Source organism: Cinclus cinclus, chromosome 2 (genome assembly GCF_963662255.1).
Source record: "Cinclus cinclus chromosome 2, bCinCin1.1, whole genome shotgun sequence".
In the NCBI taxonomy this organism is placed as follows: Eukaryota; Metazoa; Chordata; class Aves; order Passeriformes; family Cinclidae; genus Cinclus; species Cinclus cinclus.
In genome coordinates this window covers 49,644,971-49,666,423 of record NC_085047.1, presented here as the reverse complement: position 1 = coordinate 49,666,423, position 21,453 = coordinate 49,644,971, and the positions used below count along the sequence as shown (strand labels likewise).

Below are 21,453 nucleotides of genomic sequence, written 5' to 3'. Positions count from 1 at the left end.
ACGACTGATCCTGATTAGCAGCTGGTGGTAGGACTGTCACTGTTGGCATGTCGTTGGCAAAGAGCAGCCTGGCTGATACCTACAATCCTGGGATGGAATTCCAGGAAAGCAGAGAAGTGCTGAGCAGCATGTCCTGTCTCACCATGGGAAAAAAGCACAGTCCCACCACTCCAAACCCATCTGAGTCAACCTGAATATGAAATGTATCACCAAAAAGTCATCCAAGGAGCACAGCACAGGCTCCTTGTACAACCAGGCTTGCTGCTTTTAGAGGACTCACAGGAAGGGGAAAAATCTGGTGAAGAACAAAGCTGTCACATTGCTGGTCCATTGACAAACTTCCCCTCAGCACAAACATCATGTCTCCTTATTCTAAACAAGTGGGTTTTACTCCCCAGACAGAGACACTAGCTGGGACTTCTGAAAGGAAATGTGTTTAGGCAGAATTAGCACCACAAGACATCTGGCAGAGGAGAGAAAAGCAAGAACAGGATCTCACTGGGGTCCCTTAAAGAATCATTGTTTACCCTAAAACATTCTGTCCCTAAAATAAACCAGCGTTTTCCTCTCACCTAGCCGTAGTCCTTGGCTTTTTAGTAACCTACAATATGTCATGATTTTGAAATGAGCCCCTTAATTTACAACAGTAGCAGCTCCTCTATTTATAACAAATGCACACTTGTAAGATGTTATCAACTACTTTTGTCTCCCTAACATGCAGAGATGCTGCTTAAATAGAGAACTGTGTTATGTGCGTTTGAAGACTTCCAAAACTAGGTAATTTTGCATTTTTCTACCCTACTGAGCTAGGAAATTAACAGTGAAACTTTTTCTTTCCCTCTAGGAGACCTGATTTAGTCAAAGACATGATTTCAGGTAGTAACTACAGAATCAGCTATTTATTTAATTTAAATAAAACTGTTCTTCCAGCAGACAGTGAAGGGAAGAAATAATACGTCATGCTAAGATTCCTGAGCCAGTACTTCTCCCCTACATCCTTTCTGTGCATATTGAAGTGCACTGCTGCTCTGTATTAAATAAGCTGCAGTAGAATGGAAAGCAACTAATTTGTGCTCCCTGGGTGCCGGGCAACTAATTTAACTCTTGCTGGCACATAGACTATAAATAAAAAAGATGGTACAGTTTCATACAGATAACATTTCTATGAAAGTTAATAAATCAACAGTAAGGAAACAGTTTTTCTTCCTACCCATTTGCCCCATGAACAGGAGTCATGTTGTCTTTAATCCAAAGCAAGCAGGTGAAGTTAGGTGCCACCTTGTGTGATGACTTACCAAGGGCTGGCACCCTGAACACCAGGCGTGCCCTCACCTGCTTGACAACACACCTTCTCTTTCCCTCACCCATGTCCAGGAGGAAGCACTATCCTTTTGGAGCTAAACAAAACTAAAAGACCTCGGGACCAGACAGCTGTGCACGTCACAGGAGCCACGTGAGAGAGATGACCCTTGGGAGGGGCTCATTCTCTTGCTCTCACATGGAGGTGGAGGGAAACTAGACAACAGCTTCCATAAGTTATCTAACTTGGCAGCAAGAGCAAAGTTATAGGTGCTGTTTTCCATCAGGTGATGGGCTGAGCTCATCTCTACATCAATTCCTACAAGCAGGACACTTCCCCTGGGTAATTTTCATATGCATCAAACCTGATCTTGTAATATGCACAATCTGGTCACAACATCCTGATCCCAACACTAAAGAGTGCTGCCATCCTCAGCTGAGTTAGCTGAAACCAAATGTTTCTATATCCTCCCAATGACTGGAATGTGGTTTCAGTTTTTATGGGCTTAATTTACAAAGCTAATATAAAAATACACCACAATACATAAATGAAATCAATTTCTTTTAAGAGAATTGAAGAATCAGACATGACTTTCTATGCCCAAGATTACTAATGCTTCTTCCACAGTTTTTTCAGTAGTAATCAATTGATTCAAATTCAGCAGCTTGGAGTATTTTGCTTTTAGATTTGTATGACCCTGTATACATACAGTGTGTTCAAGGATAGTTCTGTACCTACAGATGTCATTTTTTTCAGATTCCCATCTGAAACTGTTAAACAACAATATGACTCGCAGAGACGCTGTTTAGATCTAATCAGATATCAGCCAATTCTGTCCTTAATACAGGTTTCATGTAAATAAAGACTAAAAGATTACAACACCAGATAACGGAAGTTTTCCAAAGGCATAAAGGTAGGGTAAAAACACAAAGCAAAAGAGATTGACTGATCTCAAAGTAAAATTTATTACAAAATAACCAAAAATGAGTGATCAGTCCAACAAGATAAGTAAAACAAGATCCAAGCATGTTTGGGTGCATTGGGGAACTTAAAAAGTCTTTGCTGACATTAGTCTTTTATCAATCTCCCCTTGTAAAGGGGAAAGAGAAAATCCTTAGGGTTTTGAACTATATTAACTGTATTTATTTTAATTCATTTCAAATTAATACAAACAGTGAAAGATTTAGGAGCCTACAGCATCTTGTCTCCTCTGCTGCTTCATGTCACCTGGTGGCCCTGTCTGCACCCCTCCTGGGCTGATACCACTTGCTTTGATATTGACACAGTTCAGGCTCAATCCAGTCTTCAAAGAAAAGCAGGCATGAAAATCCCTCAATCCCTCTTTCTGCTCTGAGCCCAGGGCATGCGCACATTTCCCAAGGACTGCACAATCCAGTGGGTATTATTTTGTAGTTAATAAAATTAACAGCCTTTACAGAAAATAGGATTTGGAATGACAATTCTGCCACAGGATCATTCAAAGTCTAGTAGATGTACTACAATATCAGTCTCGATCCCTTTCATATCACTGGCATTATTTGCTCAATTTTCTAAACTAAATGTGTTATACTGAATATTAAGAAGCAGAAGAAAAGGAGATGAGAAAGATTTTATCTATCTATTATTTTAGATAATATTTTTCCTGTTCTGCTTTGGCTGCTATTTACTTGCCAAACACAGTTCACTCTATTTACTATTTCAGCTTGTAAGAAGGGATGCTACAGGTAAAAACAAAATACAAGAATGCCTCAGATTCACCCTTAACGGAATTTTCTCTGCAGCAGGGAGAACAACCTCCTCAACATTCAGGCCCTATTCATCTGTTACTATTAATATTTAAAATAGTTGTTAGAATTTAATGGTTGTTTATTAATATTTCATAATTATTATTATATTTTTTTAAAACTTTACCAAGCGATCGAGATACAAAACCAAAATCAGTGGCGCAAAAGAGATTAGCGAGTACTGCACAGATTTCATTAGTCCTGAACTATATGGAAACTGCAGTCTGTACTATCCTGGAAAACATCTGTTTATTATCCCTCCAGAAAGAAGGGCATTTCTGGGACTTACGGTTAGTTGTCCTGCTCTGGTCACTCTGAGTGCTGTCGTTTGACTGGTTGCTGGAGACCGAGGACACGCTTGAGCTCCTGACAAAACCAAATGCAGCAAGCTTAGCTGCTGGCAACCGGGAATAACCTGGGGGACGAAGTCCAGACGGGCAGGGCTTGGGGAGATTTGATTTTGCAGCACTTGGACATGATCCTTTTTTAAGATCAACTGAAAGAAGGAAAAAGAGAAAAATCTTTGTTAAATAAATTATCTGGGAGACACCGACCATCACCTGTATCTCCCAGCTACATAAAGGCGGTATTAACACTGAATATGAGTTTTAACAGCTGTTCAAACTGCAGTGGTGTCTTATCCTTTGCTGCATTGAAAAGACATTTGCTGGGAAAATTACAGGTCACAATCATTTTTAAAAGGTGAAATGTGCGAAGTACCCACGGGGCATGACTCAAACTTCCAGCAAAGTAACATAGTTCAATACTCCTACGAATTTCTTTTAATGTTAGCTTCTTCAATGCTGTATCCCTTTCTAATTTTATATTTATTATGTGCCAATTAAAAAAAACAAAACTAACAGAGACAAACACGCTAAGCATAACCTCCAATTTTGGAAAGCATTGTAGACCAGCAACAATCCTCTTCAAGGACATAGGACTTCTTTGTATTTCATCAAAGAAAACACTTCTTTGAAGTTTTTCTTTTAAATTCCACTAACAAAAAAAAAAAAATTTCCCTTTTCTTGCGCCAAGCCTGGAAACAAAGACACGACCTGTAAAGTCCTACTTTTTAAACATACCACTGTCCATTTCCACTGGTGGACTTCTCCTTGCTAAGACATCAGCCCACGTGAGTGACATCCACCAAGGCACAGACAAGTGCCAGTAGCAGGTTTACAACACCTGAAGTTAGACCGCAAGAGCAGTTCAGCTGTGATGTCTGCCTGTGGTTACCAACCACTCATCTGTCTTCAGCTTCTGTCCTAACCTGTACGCTGCTGCTCTTGCTCAGCCAAACTTTTCTAGGAAAATGCAAAACAGAGGTTCACAAATGTTCCTCTTTTCCTTCACAGGCCAAAGGTCCACGATCATGGCAGTCTGGCCTTCAAGGTCAAGGACCAAAGATTAGAGTTTGCTTTTTGCTTGGAAAGTCTGGATACCAAGTGACTCCTGACCTCAAGGATACATAAATTTGGACAGAGATTTTTTTCCTAGATTTGAGAATACCAGATTCCTGTTCCTTGTGGAGTCCTGTGCAGCAAAAATACATCTTTTAAAAGAAAAAAAAGAACAATAATCTCCAAAACCTAGAGTGTTTAATCAGGACCAGTGGGATAGGAGACAAGGCAACATTAAAAGCTATCAATATATTCTGCCAGAAAAGGCCACAATGTCACCTTTTTTCCATTCTTATTCAGTGAACACTATTTGTACACTAGCCCAACACAAACTTCAAAGGAAGAAATGAACCTTCATAATATAAAGAAAAATACAAATTAACCACACAGTAAGAATATGGTCATATTATTACAGCATTTAATTCTTTTGTAAACTATGTAGGTCACAGCCTTATTAAATTTAATGAAGCATTTCACTTTGAGAAGACTTTAGAGAAAACAAGACTAACTCCTTTGAGCAGAAAAATGTTACAGGGATTTTGAAAGATATTTGTGTACCTCATCACAATACTAATACTAAGCTCTGTTTAACAGAACTAAGCCTTTCCTTTTGAAACAGAAATAGGTGTAACACCAAGCTAGAAAGCGTTTTGTTCTCCTATAAAACACATTCCTCTAAAGGTGTAAAAAAACCTCTCCTTGCTCAATGAATAAAACAATTTATATACTCTAGGCTCTTAAAAATGCATTATTGTACCCACTTTTCCCAGGTTGAGTCCTTTATTAAGACTCAAGGAGATGGATGTCTGCAGCACCTTTGCCAGCCCAGAGAAGTATATGCTGTGCAGAGTAACCCAAATGAAAATAACAGACATGTGTAGCAAGTAATAAAAGACTGCTAAAATCCCCATTCATTTCTCTGGCACCAGCAGAGGCAATTTTGGACTGTGATCCTGAATGTGGCGTCATTTGGATATTGTGAAGAGGGGCTCAGAGGTAGCCATGGGTTCCAGGTGCTGGTGAAAGGCAGAGCAGGCACATTTGCACAGAGAAGAGAGAGGCAGTGATGGTCACCATCAGTTTACTGCCAGGTTTGTGCAGTGCTGCTTTGACAGTGGTCTACTACAGCTGATTTATGGCTAGCTGCAAAGCACCCAGACTTTCTCCAAAGCCAAGACCTCTTCCCTACCCACTGCAAAATCTTCCATGTGCTGCAGCAGTGACAGGACCGAACCCAGGCACCCTCCAGATCTGAAGCCAAGACAAGTACTCGTGGTAAGGAGCTGCAGGTGCAAGGAGCCTGCCCAGCTCAGTGGCAGCAGGGATAAGGTATGGGAACATCTCTTGTGGGTTTTACGGGTTTCCAAAAAATGCACCTGGACTACATAAGATAAGATTTCTTTTAAGCATCTTTGAAAGTTGAGATGGAAGGAGAGAAACTTCCATTTTACAGCAACAAACTATAAATACCACAAACTTCCTGCAACAAAATAGGGGAAATTCCACTGGGGCAGTGAGATAAAGTTAGAAATGGCTTTATTCAAAATGTATTTCAAACGTGCTTGCTTGGCCTAGGGCAGTGTGGCTCACCTGAGACTCCCAGGTCCCCTGCTCAACCACAGGAATACCTACATCAAGTCCCCAGGCTGAGTCTTCTCTCTGCATTCTGTGACCAAGCACCATGAGTGTCACTGATGAAGAATTTCCTTAAAACCAGAGGGGCTTTGGCAACAAACTGCCCAGCCATCTTTACCTTTAATTCAAAGTCATTCTTCCAGACTTGGGCAGAGGATTCAGTGTTTTTTTTTCCTCATATTTTTTGTGTCCCTAGTTTATGACTTCAATTCCAAATCCCCCTGAACTAAGAATACTTTGTATCTTGAACTCATCATCATCCTTAAATTATTTTTCACCTCTCTTCTTTGTAATTCAGTTCTTATGTACCATGAGGACCTGAGGGCAGGATATTATCCTCATTAGGGATGCATTCAAATCCTTAAAGCTAAGTAATTTTGTGTATTCTTTCTCATTAAAATGCATGAGACATCAGCCTATTGTATGTATTTTCTGTTCTAAAGTTCATCAGGTTTTCTCATGCATGTTTTTTGCTTTATTTCTGTTCCTTAAAAGTATATAAGTACTCCTGCAAACAAGTTCTGGGAGATCAAAACAAACATAGTTTTAATGAACAGCTTTTATTTTAATAGAAATCTGCCAAAATAAGTGCAAAAATCTTTCTAGTTGTCTCACTGCCTGAAGGTAATTATAGAATTAAGTATTGTTGTCAGGATGCATGCAAGTGATTTTCTATGACACTTCAAGCTGTTCCCATCCGGAAAGATAAAAACATTTTGAGTTAGGGACTGATTGACACAAACTAGATGTGCCTGGGGAGACTTAATAAAAGTCTGAACTTCACATCTTATGCATCCCCACTACACAAGATTGCATCTTTGTGCATGGATAAAAAGCAATTTTCATGTAACTTCTCTGTGAAATTTGAAAACGGTTTTAGCTGAAATGAATGAAAAAATAAAGAAATGAGTTATACAGATATATTCTTATGAAAAAGATTAGCAGTTCAAGAGTTTAAAATTCCATTATTCAGGGATCCTTGGCAAGTCTTTGTTATCTGGTCATAGGGTTTTTTGGTTTTCCTTGCTTTCTTTCTTTTTCCTTTTTTTTTTTTAAACAAGTGTTTCTGTTAAAACTTTAATCATTACATGTCATTTTCTCTCACTTACCAATGATCTGAACATCACTATTCTCATTTCGTATTGGGAAATCTGAGCTAAAGAACTTACCTCCAATGTCACCGCATCAGTCAGAGATAATACAAGCTGAGTTAACCCAGCTCAGAGTTAAACCAAACACTGGTATCTTTGCAGACTAAAAACAAATCACACAAGTGAGAAACCTGTTCTGCTGCCATTACCTTTGTGGTTTCCCTATATAGACATAACAACTTCTCTCTGAACAAGAACTGAGGAAAGGGGCTTAATTAAAACAGGCTTTAAGGATTCACACCTAAACAGCAGTGAGCCCAGCTGCCCTGATGGTCTCTCACCCAAATTCTGTCAAGCCTGGGACAGTTCCATCCCAAAGGCCAAACAGATGTCACTGCTGAACATTGATTAATTTCTGATGGGTCAGTCCACCGTCATATAATGTAATGTATGCAGTAGTAAATGCTCATTTCCTCATGATTCAGATTTAAAAGCACCAAAAAACTGTTCTGTGCCTTCCCAGATCCCAGGCAAAGCAATGTTGGTTAGCACATCCTGAACACCCCAAGAACTTGTCATCTCACAATTTATTCAAGCTGCGAATGTCCATGTTCTCTTGGCAGCTAATGTGAAAAGCTTGCAGCACAGGAACCATCCATGTATGAGTCTCACTCATTGCATTTTCCACTGGCAGCCCAGAGCAGCCAGAACACTTCTCTGCACTGGAGCTGCATCTCATCTGTCCAGCTGCTGCTCACTGGGTGTTCAGAAGGGCTGTGGATGTCCAGCCAGAGACAGTGTTTGGCTCTCACCAGGAAGGAGGCAAGGTAGGAAGTATTTGCCTGCTCCTACACCCAGACTGCTCCACATACTGTTCTCATGGATGACAGCTTAGTACAACTGTCATAGACAACCCTTCTAATACGGTGGGGTTTAGTTCCTTGAAGACAAAGTAACTGGAGCAGAGAGGTGGCAGATGGTGATGTCTCAAGTAAGATGACAAAGTCCTTAAAAAAAAAAAATCATGAGGAAGTGCATCCCTTGGAAACTTTTTTTTTTTTAATGAAATATAGTAAATTGCTCTCTCAAAGGAAACAGAGAGTGTCAACTGAAAACTCTGCAGGTTAATGGAGGACAGAGAACATTTTCCTCCCTCAACTATTGTCCCTCTTTCCTTAAACAGTTAAGAAGCTTACCAGTTCAAATCCAAGCACCTCAGACTGCAAGTACAGACTGAGCTGGAGCAGCAGTAAGGCAACATTTCAGCCTTTCAACATTTTCAACCTCCTTTCTATCATCAAATCTAATTTACATGTTCAATTAATAGGTCATTATTAGGTTGTTTATTCCTGAGTATAAACATGAAAATAAAGCTTTTCTGCTGGAAGAAAGCTGTAGACATATTGCGGCATTTGAGATTAAATACATCACACATATGCAAAGACACAAATAAATGCATGTGTCTGTCCAAGGAATGAGAAATATTGCTGTCCTGATTTATGGGTAAATTCTATCTTCAATGAAGGTTGACTTGCTTAGAAATGAGAGGAGCAGCTAGACCCTCGGGACTGACAAGTTTAATACACAGAGAGGTGATAAGGAAGAAACATTTCATTAACTCACTCTTGGAGGAAAAAATACCCTAAACACTACAGAAAAATGCAGAATTAAGTTAAATTAATGAGCATGATTAAAGTGAAGTTTTAACGATGAGATCTCTGTTATACTTTTCAAAATCAGACATTAATTCCATCAAAATAATCAGCTAATTAATGCAAATCCTAACACACTTGCTTCAAGAAGTCTTTATTACCAAGGAAAACATATTAATATTTTACGTGTTATAGACACAGTATGCTTCAATGCTTGTTTTGAATTATAAGTTTCCCATAGAAAGAGCAGAGTCTATTTACATAAAATAAACAAATATTAAGCTTTCGGAGACTCTATGGCACTTATAAGTGTGTCAAAATTCAATGACTTTCTATTTTACCTACTTTTCAGAACACTTTTTCTTACAGTCAGGCTGCTTGTCTGACCCACCTGAGGCAAAGCACCACCAAAGGAGCGGAACTGCTTAATAGGGCATTTGCAGCCAATGCCACCACATGCCCTATATCCTACTGATGAAGAAGGATCACTGATTCATCCACACTTTAGGCATCACACTTAGAGATCATGCTTGAGAGAGCACTCAACATCATTTTTTACTTTCTATTTGGCATAATGTAAAGCTAACAAAACCCATAATGCACTTATAATACTTGCAGTCCATCACAGCAGTTCAGGGATTTAATTATCAATTACTTCAGAGTCAGTTTTATGAGGATTAGTATTATACATGGGCCAAACCACTCAGCTTATCAGTGCTGCTTAACCAGACTGCTGCATTATGAATGGCATGGCAAAGGGGAATAAAATCCTCATTATGAGATGCTGCTGCTGTCCTCGATACTGTGCCACAGAGAGCCCAGTTTAAAATCCTCCGCGGTACCGCACACTTTGCCACGGGATAGCAACTGGCTAGATCCTTCTGTTTCCATTACCTCAGGGCAGGACTCAAATCACTAGGATTGGAAACTGGATTAAAAGCTCAGGATCAAGCTGCAAGAGATGCTGATTAGCAATCTTAAGGGCAGGCCTGGTATCCCTGACAGAAAAATACCCCTAGTCCCTAGCTGCTTTTGCCCAAGTCACCCAAGCTCTCACACCCCATGACACCCATGAGCAATTCTTACTGGCTCTGCATCCCAGATGCTGACCACATGTTCATGCATGTAATTTGCTCACGTTTGCAAATATGACTCTATCAAAGCTGTGTTTAATCCTGTTTTTCAAACAGTGCAGCAGAACCAATGATGCAGATCAAATATACTGCATTTGCAGTATACATCTACATACTACAGCTAACAGCCAAATTGAGGGAAAGTGGAAGAAAATGGTGTTGGGTGCCTTAAGACAGATGGCTAAAAGGTGTCTGGCCCTACTATGAGCCCCTTTAATTAACACCCCAACAGCTCTGGCATGCCAGGGATTGCTGTCCTGTCCATCCCCTCCATGGCAACCAGCCACCCATCTCTGGTCTGCATGTGTGCTCTGCTCTGGATACAGGCACAGCAATCAGTTCTCTGATGCTTCTGCACTCCTATACCAGTCTTGTCCTATCTTCTGTCACCTCAGCCTCTTTCATGGGCAATTCATTCTTCTTAAAAGGAGGTATTAAAGACAAAAAGTCTGGTAAGCTGACCTATGAAGTTATACGTTGTTGAGAGAAAGATCAAGTCATTCGAGGCATACAAGGAAAAAGGCTTTAGTCAAGGAAAAGGTGATTGTAAGAAAATCTTGGATGGATAATTGGGAAATAAAACACCAGAAATTAAATGAATATAATGAAACCAACATAAGATTTCAGAAGTACATAAAAGATAAGGAAGATGAGGTACTGAACCAAAGGAGACCAATGAAAAGTACTTTCCATCAGAATAAAGTATTGCAGAAAAATTAAACACATTCTTCATCTTGCAAGGAAAATGGAAGGTGAAGTGCCAGAAGAGAAAACAATGTGTCCTGGGGTGGACAGTGAAAAACTGGAGACATTAGCAACCTCTCCAGAATAAGTCTTGTGTAATTTAAAATCCAGGAAAATAATCAGAGCCCAAAGACCAGATGAGACACACTTTGGGGTCCTGAAAGAGATGACAGGCAGATTATTGAACTACCAGGAGTCATCTTTAATACCCTTTCTGAAACAGCAAGGTATCAATTGACTAGAGAGAAACAAGTAAAATGACAGAAAGGAAATTATGGAGAGCTATGAATTAAATTTGACCTCCAAAGTAGACAAGATCCAAAAAAATAATCAGTGATTTAAAAAATAATTAGTTTTTAAAGATTTTAAAAATAACAAAAAACCTTTTGGGAAATATGAAACTGTTATGAAATACAGCCTTAGTGGAATAGACTCACAGTAACAGCTTGTGCATTTTATTTACATATACTTCTCATGTACTGGTTTTTTTAAAGGCCGTACTACAGACAAAAAATGGGACTGATAAGTTGATCTTGTTTAGATTTTAGGATGTCATATAATACAGGAAGACAGTAAATTAATACATGCAAGACAAGCTCCTGTATGGATTAAAATTGGCTAAGGAAAAGTCATGTCTGCTAGCATCAATGATACAGGATAATGTGGATAATGGATGGGTCATGGATGAATAAAAATGAAGGCAGTGTTAATTTCTGAGGATCAGGAAAAAAAAAAAGTTTATTTGATAATAGGTCTCGTTTGCATTTTCGCTCATATTCCTCTCCCAAACTGGTTCCTATAACACAAGGGCTTATCCTACTTATATCCTGAACTCACAGCCTCTTGCAGCTTAATTTAAATGGAAATTATGATCCAATTACTCTCTGCACCTGTATTCCCATGTTCAGTGCTGACTGAACTCAAGTCACAGGGCTGAACTGGTATTTACAACCCAGCCTGCATTCTTGGGGTGTCTCAGAAGTCACATACAGCTGAGTTTGGTCAGCTTCTTCTAATGGCATCAGCACAGGTAAACTCCAGATGTAGTGTCAGACACTAAAGGACACTGGCAAGAGGTACTGTATTACAGAGAACCTTGATTTTCTGATAAACTCCAAATCCTGCCAACCTGTACTGCATTGGAGCAGTCCTGCATCCAGAAGCTCCAAGATCTCATATTGAAGGTTTTTATAATCACTTTAAGTCATTAATTAACTTCAGCCCTTATGACTATTTTTAAAAATCTCTGCAGTGTTCTAGGCTGTTAAACAGCTGCTACACTTCACTCTGGCAATGACTGATTTTCAGTTGTCTCTGAACTTGCTCCTGTTGAAATGTATGTTTTTTAAACCTCCACACTTTTCTATGCTAATATGGAGTGTCCTGTAGAAGTAATTACTGTCTCTTTCTTGTGACATTATACATTTCTCCTTCCAGCTCTTCTTGTGCTTTTCCCTCCCCTGTAATTCTGCCCAGGATCACACTGAGCTGGGCAGTAGCTAGGAAGAAAAATGTATTAGAAGTGTTGTCTCCAAAGAGGTGTACACAAGGCCTTCAGAGAATCAAGATCTGTGCTGGCACATTTGAAAATGGTGTAGGTTTTCAGAGCATGATGTGATGCAGAATGTCAAATCCAGACTGAACAGTGGGGAAAATGTCCCATTATCTTCCCAAGAACAAAACTAAAGATTTTTCAGGCATTTACAAGGTGAAGAAAGGTAAAAGGTGAAAAATGAGAATTATTATTGAAAACTATTCTCTTTCTTTGGCAATGATCTGCTAAACAACCTTTACACAAGTCCCAGACTCCCTTGTCAGCCTTGCTGCAGGATAAAATGACACACCTCAAAGAATGCTGCTGGAGATTTGTAGTATCAGGTCAAAATATTGCTTGTTTTGTGATTTTTCTGTCTCAAAAAAAAAAAAAAAAAAGGTATCTTATTGGTGACTACAGTGAAGGGAAAGGAAAGAGAGTTCATACTTTACCTGAAGCATCAGCATGGTAGAGGCTGGGAGCACTTGTTATTTCTCCTTGCTGATGGAGACAACTCCCTGAGGATCTTTGACTTGCAATGAGAATCCTGCTCTTGGCAGATGGCAACCTGGACACTGCACCCAGTCCTAACTGTGGCTTCAGGATCATGGCAGATCGATAAAAGCTTGGTGGCACCTCATAGTGAGTGTATGGTGCAGGGCAAAATTCATCCTTCCCAGGCCTTTCCCCAACCTGCAGAAAAATCATTAACACAGATATTATGCCATAAATCAACAAACCCAGACAATATGCAGCTCCAAATTGCTTATAAAGGCTAAATTTTCCTCCTCGTGAATCTGGTCCTCAGAGCACTATAAACTTTCAAAAAGCTATGGTCTTACTATATGAATCTCTCTTCAAAAATATGTATATTACACTCTCAATATGCAACTACACCCAAATAAAGAATTGATGCCTTCCCCAAAAGAAGATGGACAAACAGAATACCTTCAATTAGTGAAAATGAGGGTACTGTTAAGTCACAAAAGGTTATATTATTTACAGAGGTAGATACACTGAGAGAGTGTGTAAGTGGAATTTTTATTAGAAGTTGTTTTGAATATTCTTGCCCAGTTCTGGGAGAAGTTGGTTTTAACTTAGCTAAAAATAAAGCTGGAGGTGTTTTAGGTATATTTTATCAGAGAAATTGTACTGCCAAATAATTTCTGTGAGAAAAATAGAACCCCCAGTATGTTCTCACTGCAAATGTTCATTGTTATCTGTGCCCCTCTAGTTCCTGGAAATAGACCTGGTTGTGGACGTGAACACACTTCTCTAACTTTTGCTTTCAGAGGCCTGTTGAATATTCCAAATCAGAGCTATAAACCCCATCTGCCTATGTGAATTGGAGAAAAAATTGTTAAAATCAGTGTCAAATTTGTTAAAATCAGCGACAAATCTCTCAGTCTTTTAATGGGCATTTACTGTAAGAGCAGCAGAACAAGTCCCAAGCTGGAAGTATTTCCAGCTCATAGCTGGCTCATAGCACTGAACTTGCACTCGAGGAATGACCTGGTTCCATGATTCAGCCCTTGCATCTCTGTGCATTCAAGCTGTGCTCTGACTCCCACCTATCTGTGCTGCTTCATGACTCAGGACAAGAATGCAGAGTTTTCATCTCTCACATTTGCAAAGAACTGTTCACTCTTCTGAGTAGAGTCCAACATCTCCACCATTTTCTTACAAAATGCAGTATCATCATAATGTAGAACGGACCTATGAATATTTTTTTAGTCATCCTATTTAGGCCATGGGGGGGAAAAAAAAAGCATAGGAAGTAGGAAATCGGAACTAAATTTGTTTAAAAATTAATCAAAAAGTGCCACAGGCTACCTAGGAAGAAATGTAACTGCCAATTAATTAACTCTGCTGTAAGTTATGATGCATATAATATGCCAAATCAATTTCTATTTAGCAATTATAAGCACTAGAATATGCACTTCAACATTGGCTATAAAAGCTTTGATCCTAGCTCCTTCAAGAGCTTTAATCCTAATTTAGCAAATCTTTAATATGCTAAGAGACAAGCTTGGCCTTAAACTATGAAATATAGAGTATTTGAGGCCTTTCCACAGGAACTAGGAGGGCAGATGCAACAAACATTGAGCTTTATAGTTTGGCCCTATATTTTTTCCTCTGCAGTCCTATTTCCTGCCATTAGAGCTTTCTCTTTCCTTTTTTATTATACTCCTATGACCTATTTTAAGTTAGGATGCAGTTTTTTGCTGTATAATATGAATGATTGTACAGGCTTGGACTGCAGATGTCTGGCTTCTTACTTTCAGCTTCTAGACATGAGATTGTTTTTCTGGATAAGCCTCAGTTATCTTCTCTCTCCCTGATAAATTTATTTCTATCAGATTGTGCTATGCATACTATCATTTCATATTCAAATGAAAGTTAAACACCAATGCCAAGTATTTCAGTATAAGGAAAAGAAAAAATCTTTAAATACAGAAAATAAGCATTTTTTATAAACTGGGTCAGTTTATTAAAATCTTCTCTCACCCCATTTTTTTTCTTTACTGACAGTACACTAGGAGTAACAGAGAAAGGCAACAAACATGGACACAAAACCAGTCAATCACAAGCATAAAATCTCTTCTCAAGCTGAGAGAAGTCAGAAGGACTTAGAATAGAATAATTTAGATTGGAAAAGACCGTTAAGATAATCAAGTCCATCTGAATTTACCCAAATATCTCTCAAGAATTAGATACTATTTTTTGAAGATCCCAGTTTTGGAGGATATAAACTTGTGATGAAGATACACTATTTCTTCCTTTCTATTTAACTGTGAATTCATGAAGTGTAAAATTCAACTGGTCTCAATAGAATTGTATGAAATTATTGCCATTTTAAAGCTCTTCAGAATAATATGATCCTTGTTAGCATCCTGTACAAGATTTTTGGATGAGGGACTTTTAAGCAAAAGATTTGTTGTAGCCTGTCCACCAAGAAGGTCAGCCCAGAGTTTTCTTCTGTGGTGCTGTCTGCTCATTACCCACACACCTGTGAATGAATTTGTTAAAATGAACCAGAAAAGTCTGCAACAAATACTTTGAGCATACAGGAATTTCCACAGGCTGGGTATTCCTGAGCAGAGCTGGCAGCATGGCCAGCAGGTATGGATGCCCAACACCTTCCTTCATGTTACTTTGTTTATAACATCATCAAACATTAATGCCTCCAGGAACAATTTGCTTGTCAAGTGCCCGCTTCAGGCAACTCTTTGGGAAAAGAGTTGGCAACATCAGTTCAGGCAGCTTCAAATAACAGGATCAAGGGGGAAAATTTTTGGTTTGACTATATATAAAACAAACCCCCTAACTAACCCCTTTTTACCTCAACAGGCTTTTTGTTTCAACAGGCTTTAGTCCATCCTATTTGGAGCACAATGATATCTGTGCTGGGGAACAGATCCACAAAGGTGGTTGAATGGGGCTGGCACAGGCTTGGTGAGGCAGGCAGGAGAGCTGGCGATCAGCAGAACTCCTTACAGACCCTCACCAGGTCTGGCTCATGGCAGCAGCCAGAAAATAGTGAATAAAGTGGCCAGTGAGCACTCTCTGACAGCACACAGACTGTACCTGTACGGGTAAACTCTCGGTCTGCAGACCAGGCTAGCCACAACCTGAATCCTTCTCGTGCTAAAAACAGTCCTCAGCAGTGCTCAGAAATCTGTCCTTTCTTCACAGATGTGTCTGCTGATCCTGCCTGATTATCTGAATCCCAACTCTCACAGACACCTGTGGTCTTCAGAGGGTCATGCCACCATATAAACAGTTAAACAGCCAATGCACAGCTTGGGTCATTTTGGCTTTCATTCCACTGCCATGCATGAAACAGTAATAACCTATTTGTTATTGTTAGTTTCCCCTCACCTTACAAGGTAATTGTGAAGATACCCTAATGATGGCTGAAACAGACAATCTCCCAAAGACTTTAGTAATTCACTCCCCACACATACAATATAAGGGACAATGGAAAAAAGGACAGCAAGCACTGTTCTTTCTGTGTCTGTGATAAGAAATAACTATAATCCTTGCTCACTTCAGTAGGTTTCTGGTTAATATGCCATAAGGGGCAATCTAAACTCACACACAGTATCTTAAATTGGGTATTTGCCAGGTTTTGACTGCCAACAGTGTCACTGAATTTTTTATTTCAGTGCTGTTCCTTGGATCTATACCATATCTAGAATGAGGTAGGGAGTAAAACAGCCTTAATAACACCACAAGACACAAGAGCCCAAAACCATATCCTTTTTTTTAAAGACTCATTTCAATAAAATCACTTGTGTTATCTTCAGTGTTTATATGAAAAGCTTGGTCGTTGAACTACCACAGATCCCAAGCAGTGGATGCAAGAGCATGTGACAGACAGAGCTTGCTCTCCCCTGTCCTTTCTCCATCTACCAAGCAAGCTCATCCTTCCTCCACTGTGCTCACCTCCCAGTGGTGAGTTCGGAAACCCAAGGCTCCTGCCCAATTTAGCAAGGCAGAAACACAGTGAGATATCTGGAGCTAGAGGTGTCTAGAGGGATTTCCATCACATTTTGGCTGCTCAGGATGGCTTTCCGGGGAAAAGAAGAAATCTCTTTTGAGGTGCAAGTCAGTGTAAGAAACTGCATTAAAATCAGTCAAAAGTAAATCTTCTTTTGTATTTTATGTATAATACAAAAAGAGTTTGATAGTCCCTAAACAGAATGGAATTTGTTTAGACCTGTAGTGCTCTGTCTACAAAAACCTGCCAACTTTTCCATCAGGAAGGAAAAGTCTGTATGGGCAAATTACAATAATTTCCCAAAGATATTCTTTGGGAAGAACAAAAACAAGCAAAAACAAAATAAACAATTATTTATTCAATTCAGCATGTATTTTTCTTTCTAAACATCTGCATTCATAATACTGGCAGGTGAGCAATTTTCTGGAAAATACTGGAAGAACACAGTGACAACTTCCAGTAACAGCTAAGATATCACAACAACGTCAGTGCCAGAAACAGTTAGGTAAGTTTATTCCTAATGATCACACATTGTTTTAGGATTTGAGGTTCGAGAACTAACTTCTGGCAGCAGCTAATAAGCAAATGATTACCACACAAGCAGCTGTCTAAGCTGCAGAAACTTACCTCCTGCAGAAACTTCTCGCTCATCGGACCGAAGTGATGACCCGGGGGCCTAATTCCTGACACTACTAGTCCAGAACTAAAGAGTCTTGGCTTCTGGAGGTCAGGTTTAAATTTGTCATAGAGGATGCCAGCAGGCTTTGCCTCCCCTCCGTTGGGCGCCTTGTGGTCCGCAGAGACGGGCACGCTGCACGCGGGGCCGTCGAAGGGCAGCCCCGCCGGCGCGAACAACGGGTCGAGCTGCTCCATTGAGCGAGGGTTTCTCCTAATGTACGTGATGATTTTAGGTCTCACAGGCTTGGGCCGGGGGATGGCAGGTTTCATCTCAACACCTTCTTCCAGCTTTTCACTGCAGTCACTGTCCACACCAGCCTTATCCGTGAGGGAGCCCTTGGGGTGGACCAGGATAGGTTTTGGGATGGTGCTGCTGCAAGCAGTCTTGATAGGCACTTTAGGGGATATGTTTAACAACTGTGTGCTGTCAATGGGAGGTAGGACTGAGGAGGGTGACAATTTGTCATCATGAAGTGCATAAAGTTCCTTCAAATTACTGTTTGATAGCGTGGGCTGACCATTAACATCTGGCGTTGGCACCGGGCTCACAGGATCTGGGACACATACAAAGACATCAGCCTTTGTTGGAACGTTACAGCTCGCTGGTGCTTCCTCTGGAGGATGTTTCTGTAGGGCAGCCGCTTCTTTAGTTGAAACTGAAACATTTGAGGTTTCCACATCACTGCTGTGACTGTCAGGTTGTTGGTTTGACACTGTCTCTGCACTGCGCGCTCTGTGATGATCTGAGGGTTCAGAAGCAGGCACAACAGCATCCTCAGTGCTTTCTTTGACTAGCATCAGTTTATTCTCATTAACTTTCAAGGGCTTGCTGTCAGGTGGATTAATATCATGCAAAGGAGATATCTGTTCACCAACTATTTCAGCACAACCTGTGTCAACTTCATGCAAATTTTTGTTTTTTCTTGATGGCACTTTGATGCTGGATTTACTACTGCAAGTGAGTGGAAATATTGTTTCCATTTCCTCATCAGTAAAATATTCCTCACCAGCCTGGCTGGTTGCCCTGCTGTCACTGTCATTGCTTCCTCTCCCTTCCACACTGATGGTGATGTTATTATTTTGCAATTTATCATCAGGATGAGTTACTACCTGGCTTGACAATGGGTCCTCTACTCTATTACAGGTGTCCTGGAAATGGGATACTTGAAATTTTGATGTGTCAGACCCAGAGCTTTTCTGTTCCTGAGCTGCTGTATTTTCAGCTCTTGTACACCCCAGGAACTCTACCAGCATAATTCTCTCTATCTTTTGTGGACACGTATTTTTATATTGTAGAGATGGTGCAGTCCTAAGCTCCAGTTTTTTACTTTTATCACCCTGACCTAATTGTGCTTCTGATTTACTAGCCATCTCATTGAGCTTAACAGCTGAATGTTGAGAATGAGAAGTATGCAGTGTGCTTTCAATGCTAACATTTGGTACATTTTCCGGTTTACTTGTTTTCTTGTTCCCTGAGGTAGATGGTTTGGAATAAAATACAGTATTTTCCTCTGAGGTATTGTCAAGTGGACGAAACACCATCCCAAGAAAATGATCCGTGGATGTTTTCTGGGATTTCTCTGTACTTCCTGCCAGGTGGTGAGACCTGTCGATGGAGTCCAATGATGCAGAAAGCAGACGTTTACACGACACGCGGCCAACGCCATCTTTTGCAAATGTTTCAGGCTGAGGAGAAAATTTACTCGGTCTTCCCAAAGAAAGCCTTTTTATTCTCTCCACCTCCACAGTCCTGGACATTTTTCCCTTAGGAAAGTTCTGGGTGAAGTCAATATCACCTTTGGAGACAACCTCCAGGTTGCCATCATTTGTGCTACTTTTCAAATTGGACAGACTTTGTCCTCGGCTAATCCTGATATGCCTTGATATATCTTTAGCTTCACTGGTCCTGCAGTCTTTCCCCATTTCCCTGCTTGTGGTGGAGGGCAGCTTACTTTCCTGTGCACTGGCGTGACAGGTTTGAGAGTCTTTGAAGGTCAGAAGTTTATTCTGCTCTGCAGGCAGATGAGTCATTTTCTCTGCTCCTCCAGAATATATATTCCCACTCTCATCTGTCAAATCATGTTTTTTAACATTCCCATCAGTGGTTCTAACTTTTGCTACAATTTGGTTGGCATTGGTATCCCCAACATTCACTATGCTTTCATTATCGTTTCTTATTTCACTGCAGTTGTCTTGAAGCTGGGAATAACATGACTTGTTTGGAATTAGTGGAGCACTCATTTTGAAATTTCAGGTGGCTGCCTTTTTTTTTAATTTTTTTTTGGCAGTTCTAATAAATGAGAAGGTGTTTTCCCCTATCAGGTTAACTTTTATGCATGCTTCAGTTATATATTTAAATTAGAATTCATCAGCAGAAAATTCATCATCAGAAGGCTTAACGTCTCTTCTCAGAGTCACATTTTTCTGCTGCTCAGTTGTCTCTTCTGCAGCTTCTGGACCTAGGAAATCTTTATGATGTGCTGTAGAGAGGTTCAACAAAAGCAAAATAGATCTGCCAAGTTCCCTCTGAATGAGAGCCAGTTAATCCAGCCAACCTAAGGGGAAAAAAATCCAAACACAAATAAAACAAAGAACCCAAACAGACAACATTACACTGATGTCAGGAATCACGCTAACTAAATCAAAGTGAAAATCAACAGCACTCCCAGGTATAACCTCAGCACAGAATGTTTTCAAACACTTTAAATGCTGTTTCAATCACAGCTTTGCTCCCAGCAAAGGCTCTTAGTGTAGCACAGACCTCTGACTTGGGAAGTTACACAGCAAAAACTGTCCTGGTTAGAGGAGGGTTTACTGTTACTGTTTTTAAGACACATATGCTTACAACTGGGAATATGCAAAAATAGCCAGGTGAGGGTGGGATCCACTCTTGAGGGTCTAAACATTTGCATACAGCTTCAACAATTATTACACCAAGAGTAGTTACTGACGCATTTAGAGCATCATGGTAAAGATTAGTTATAAATAATAAAATTCCATGTCCATAGAAGTTGTTTGTGGGTTTCTCTCCTTGATTTGTAGAAATCACTGCCATTCTTGTGCTGACAACCCAACCCTTTGGACATTTCTTAGCCAGCTCTATAGATTCCAAGAAAACAAGAGCAATGGCTGGAGGTCTGCAAGGGAAAATGTATTTTTAATGAGACAGATGAATGCATGTCTTTTTAAATATAGAGGATTATACACCAAGCCCAAAACAGCACATCTCCTTTTGGCTCCCTCACACATGTGACTTCAGGAGTCCAGATTTTGTCCTCTATCACATCCAAGAGGATGAAGGTGACATTTCTGTCTATTCCATGCCTAAATTCACTCTCTGAGATATTTCTTGTACCCTGTGTGTTCATACCCTTCATCATAAAGAAACATGGACACTGGAAATTGGAATATGCTCTACAGTTCCCAGAAACTGGAATTCAAAGCACTTGTGATACTCCCAGCTGAGCTGGGTTTCTAGCTAGGGGCACTAATTAGAAGTGCTGAATAAGTCCAGTGCTCTGTCTACAGTATCTGGGTACCAGTCTGGGTCCCTGCATTCACTGAAAGCATCTTCACGTGTGTAGAGGCTGTGCTGGTGTGCTTCAGAGACCAGATCAAGCAATTAGACTTAATGTTGCCAGTACAAACTTATTAACATGAAGGTCTGGAAAGACCTGGCCTCTCTCAAACACAGGGCACTGTTCAACCTCAGTACTCTGGTGGTTGAGACTAACCCCTTAAAGCTGACAATGATGGAATCTCTGCACTTGGCATTTCAATTTCATCTATTCTTGTGACATTCAGCCTCAGATTAGGGATGTCAAAGACTTGAAGAACCCACTACATTCTTACAATTAACATCCACACAATTACCCAAAGATATTTTATTTTTTTTCAGAATATTGCCTGCTTAACTTTGTAACATGTTTTATGACTACCATTAGAAAACCTACACAGAATAATGGTTCTCTGATTGTAAATAATACAAGGTTCTGTTC

General features: G+C 40.0%; 1 protein-coding gene across 1 annotated transcript in view; it reads right to left on the bottom strand.

The window, feature by feature from the left end:
* MTUS2 (microtubule associated scaffold protein 2) overlaps nucleotides 1-19,974 on the bottom strand; it is a 156,223-nt gene extending 136,249 nt beyond the window's left edge. Inside the window, exons 1-3 of the mRNA XM_062514689.1 lie at nucleotides 17,405-19,974; nucleotides 12,726-12,966; nucleotides 3,374-3,580 (exon numbers count right to left, since the gene is read on the bottom strand). Of these exons, the coding sequence (XP_062370673.1) occupies nucleotides 3,374-3,580; nucleotides 12,726-12,966; nucleotides 17,405-19,696 (2,740 nt within the window). The 5' untranslated portion in view covers nucleotides 19,697-19,974. The remainder of the gene's footprint in view (nucleotides 1-3,373; nucleotides 3,581-12,725; nucleotides 12,967-17,404) is intronic.
* Between the last annotated feature and the right edge of the window lie 1,479 nt (nucleotides 19,975-21,453).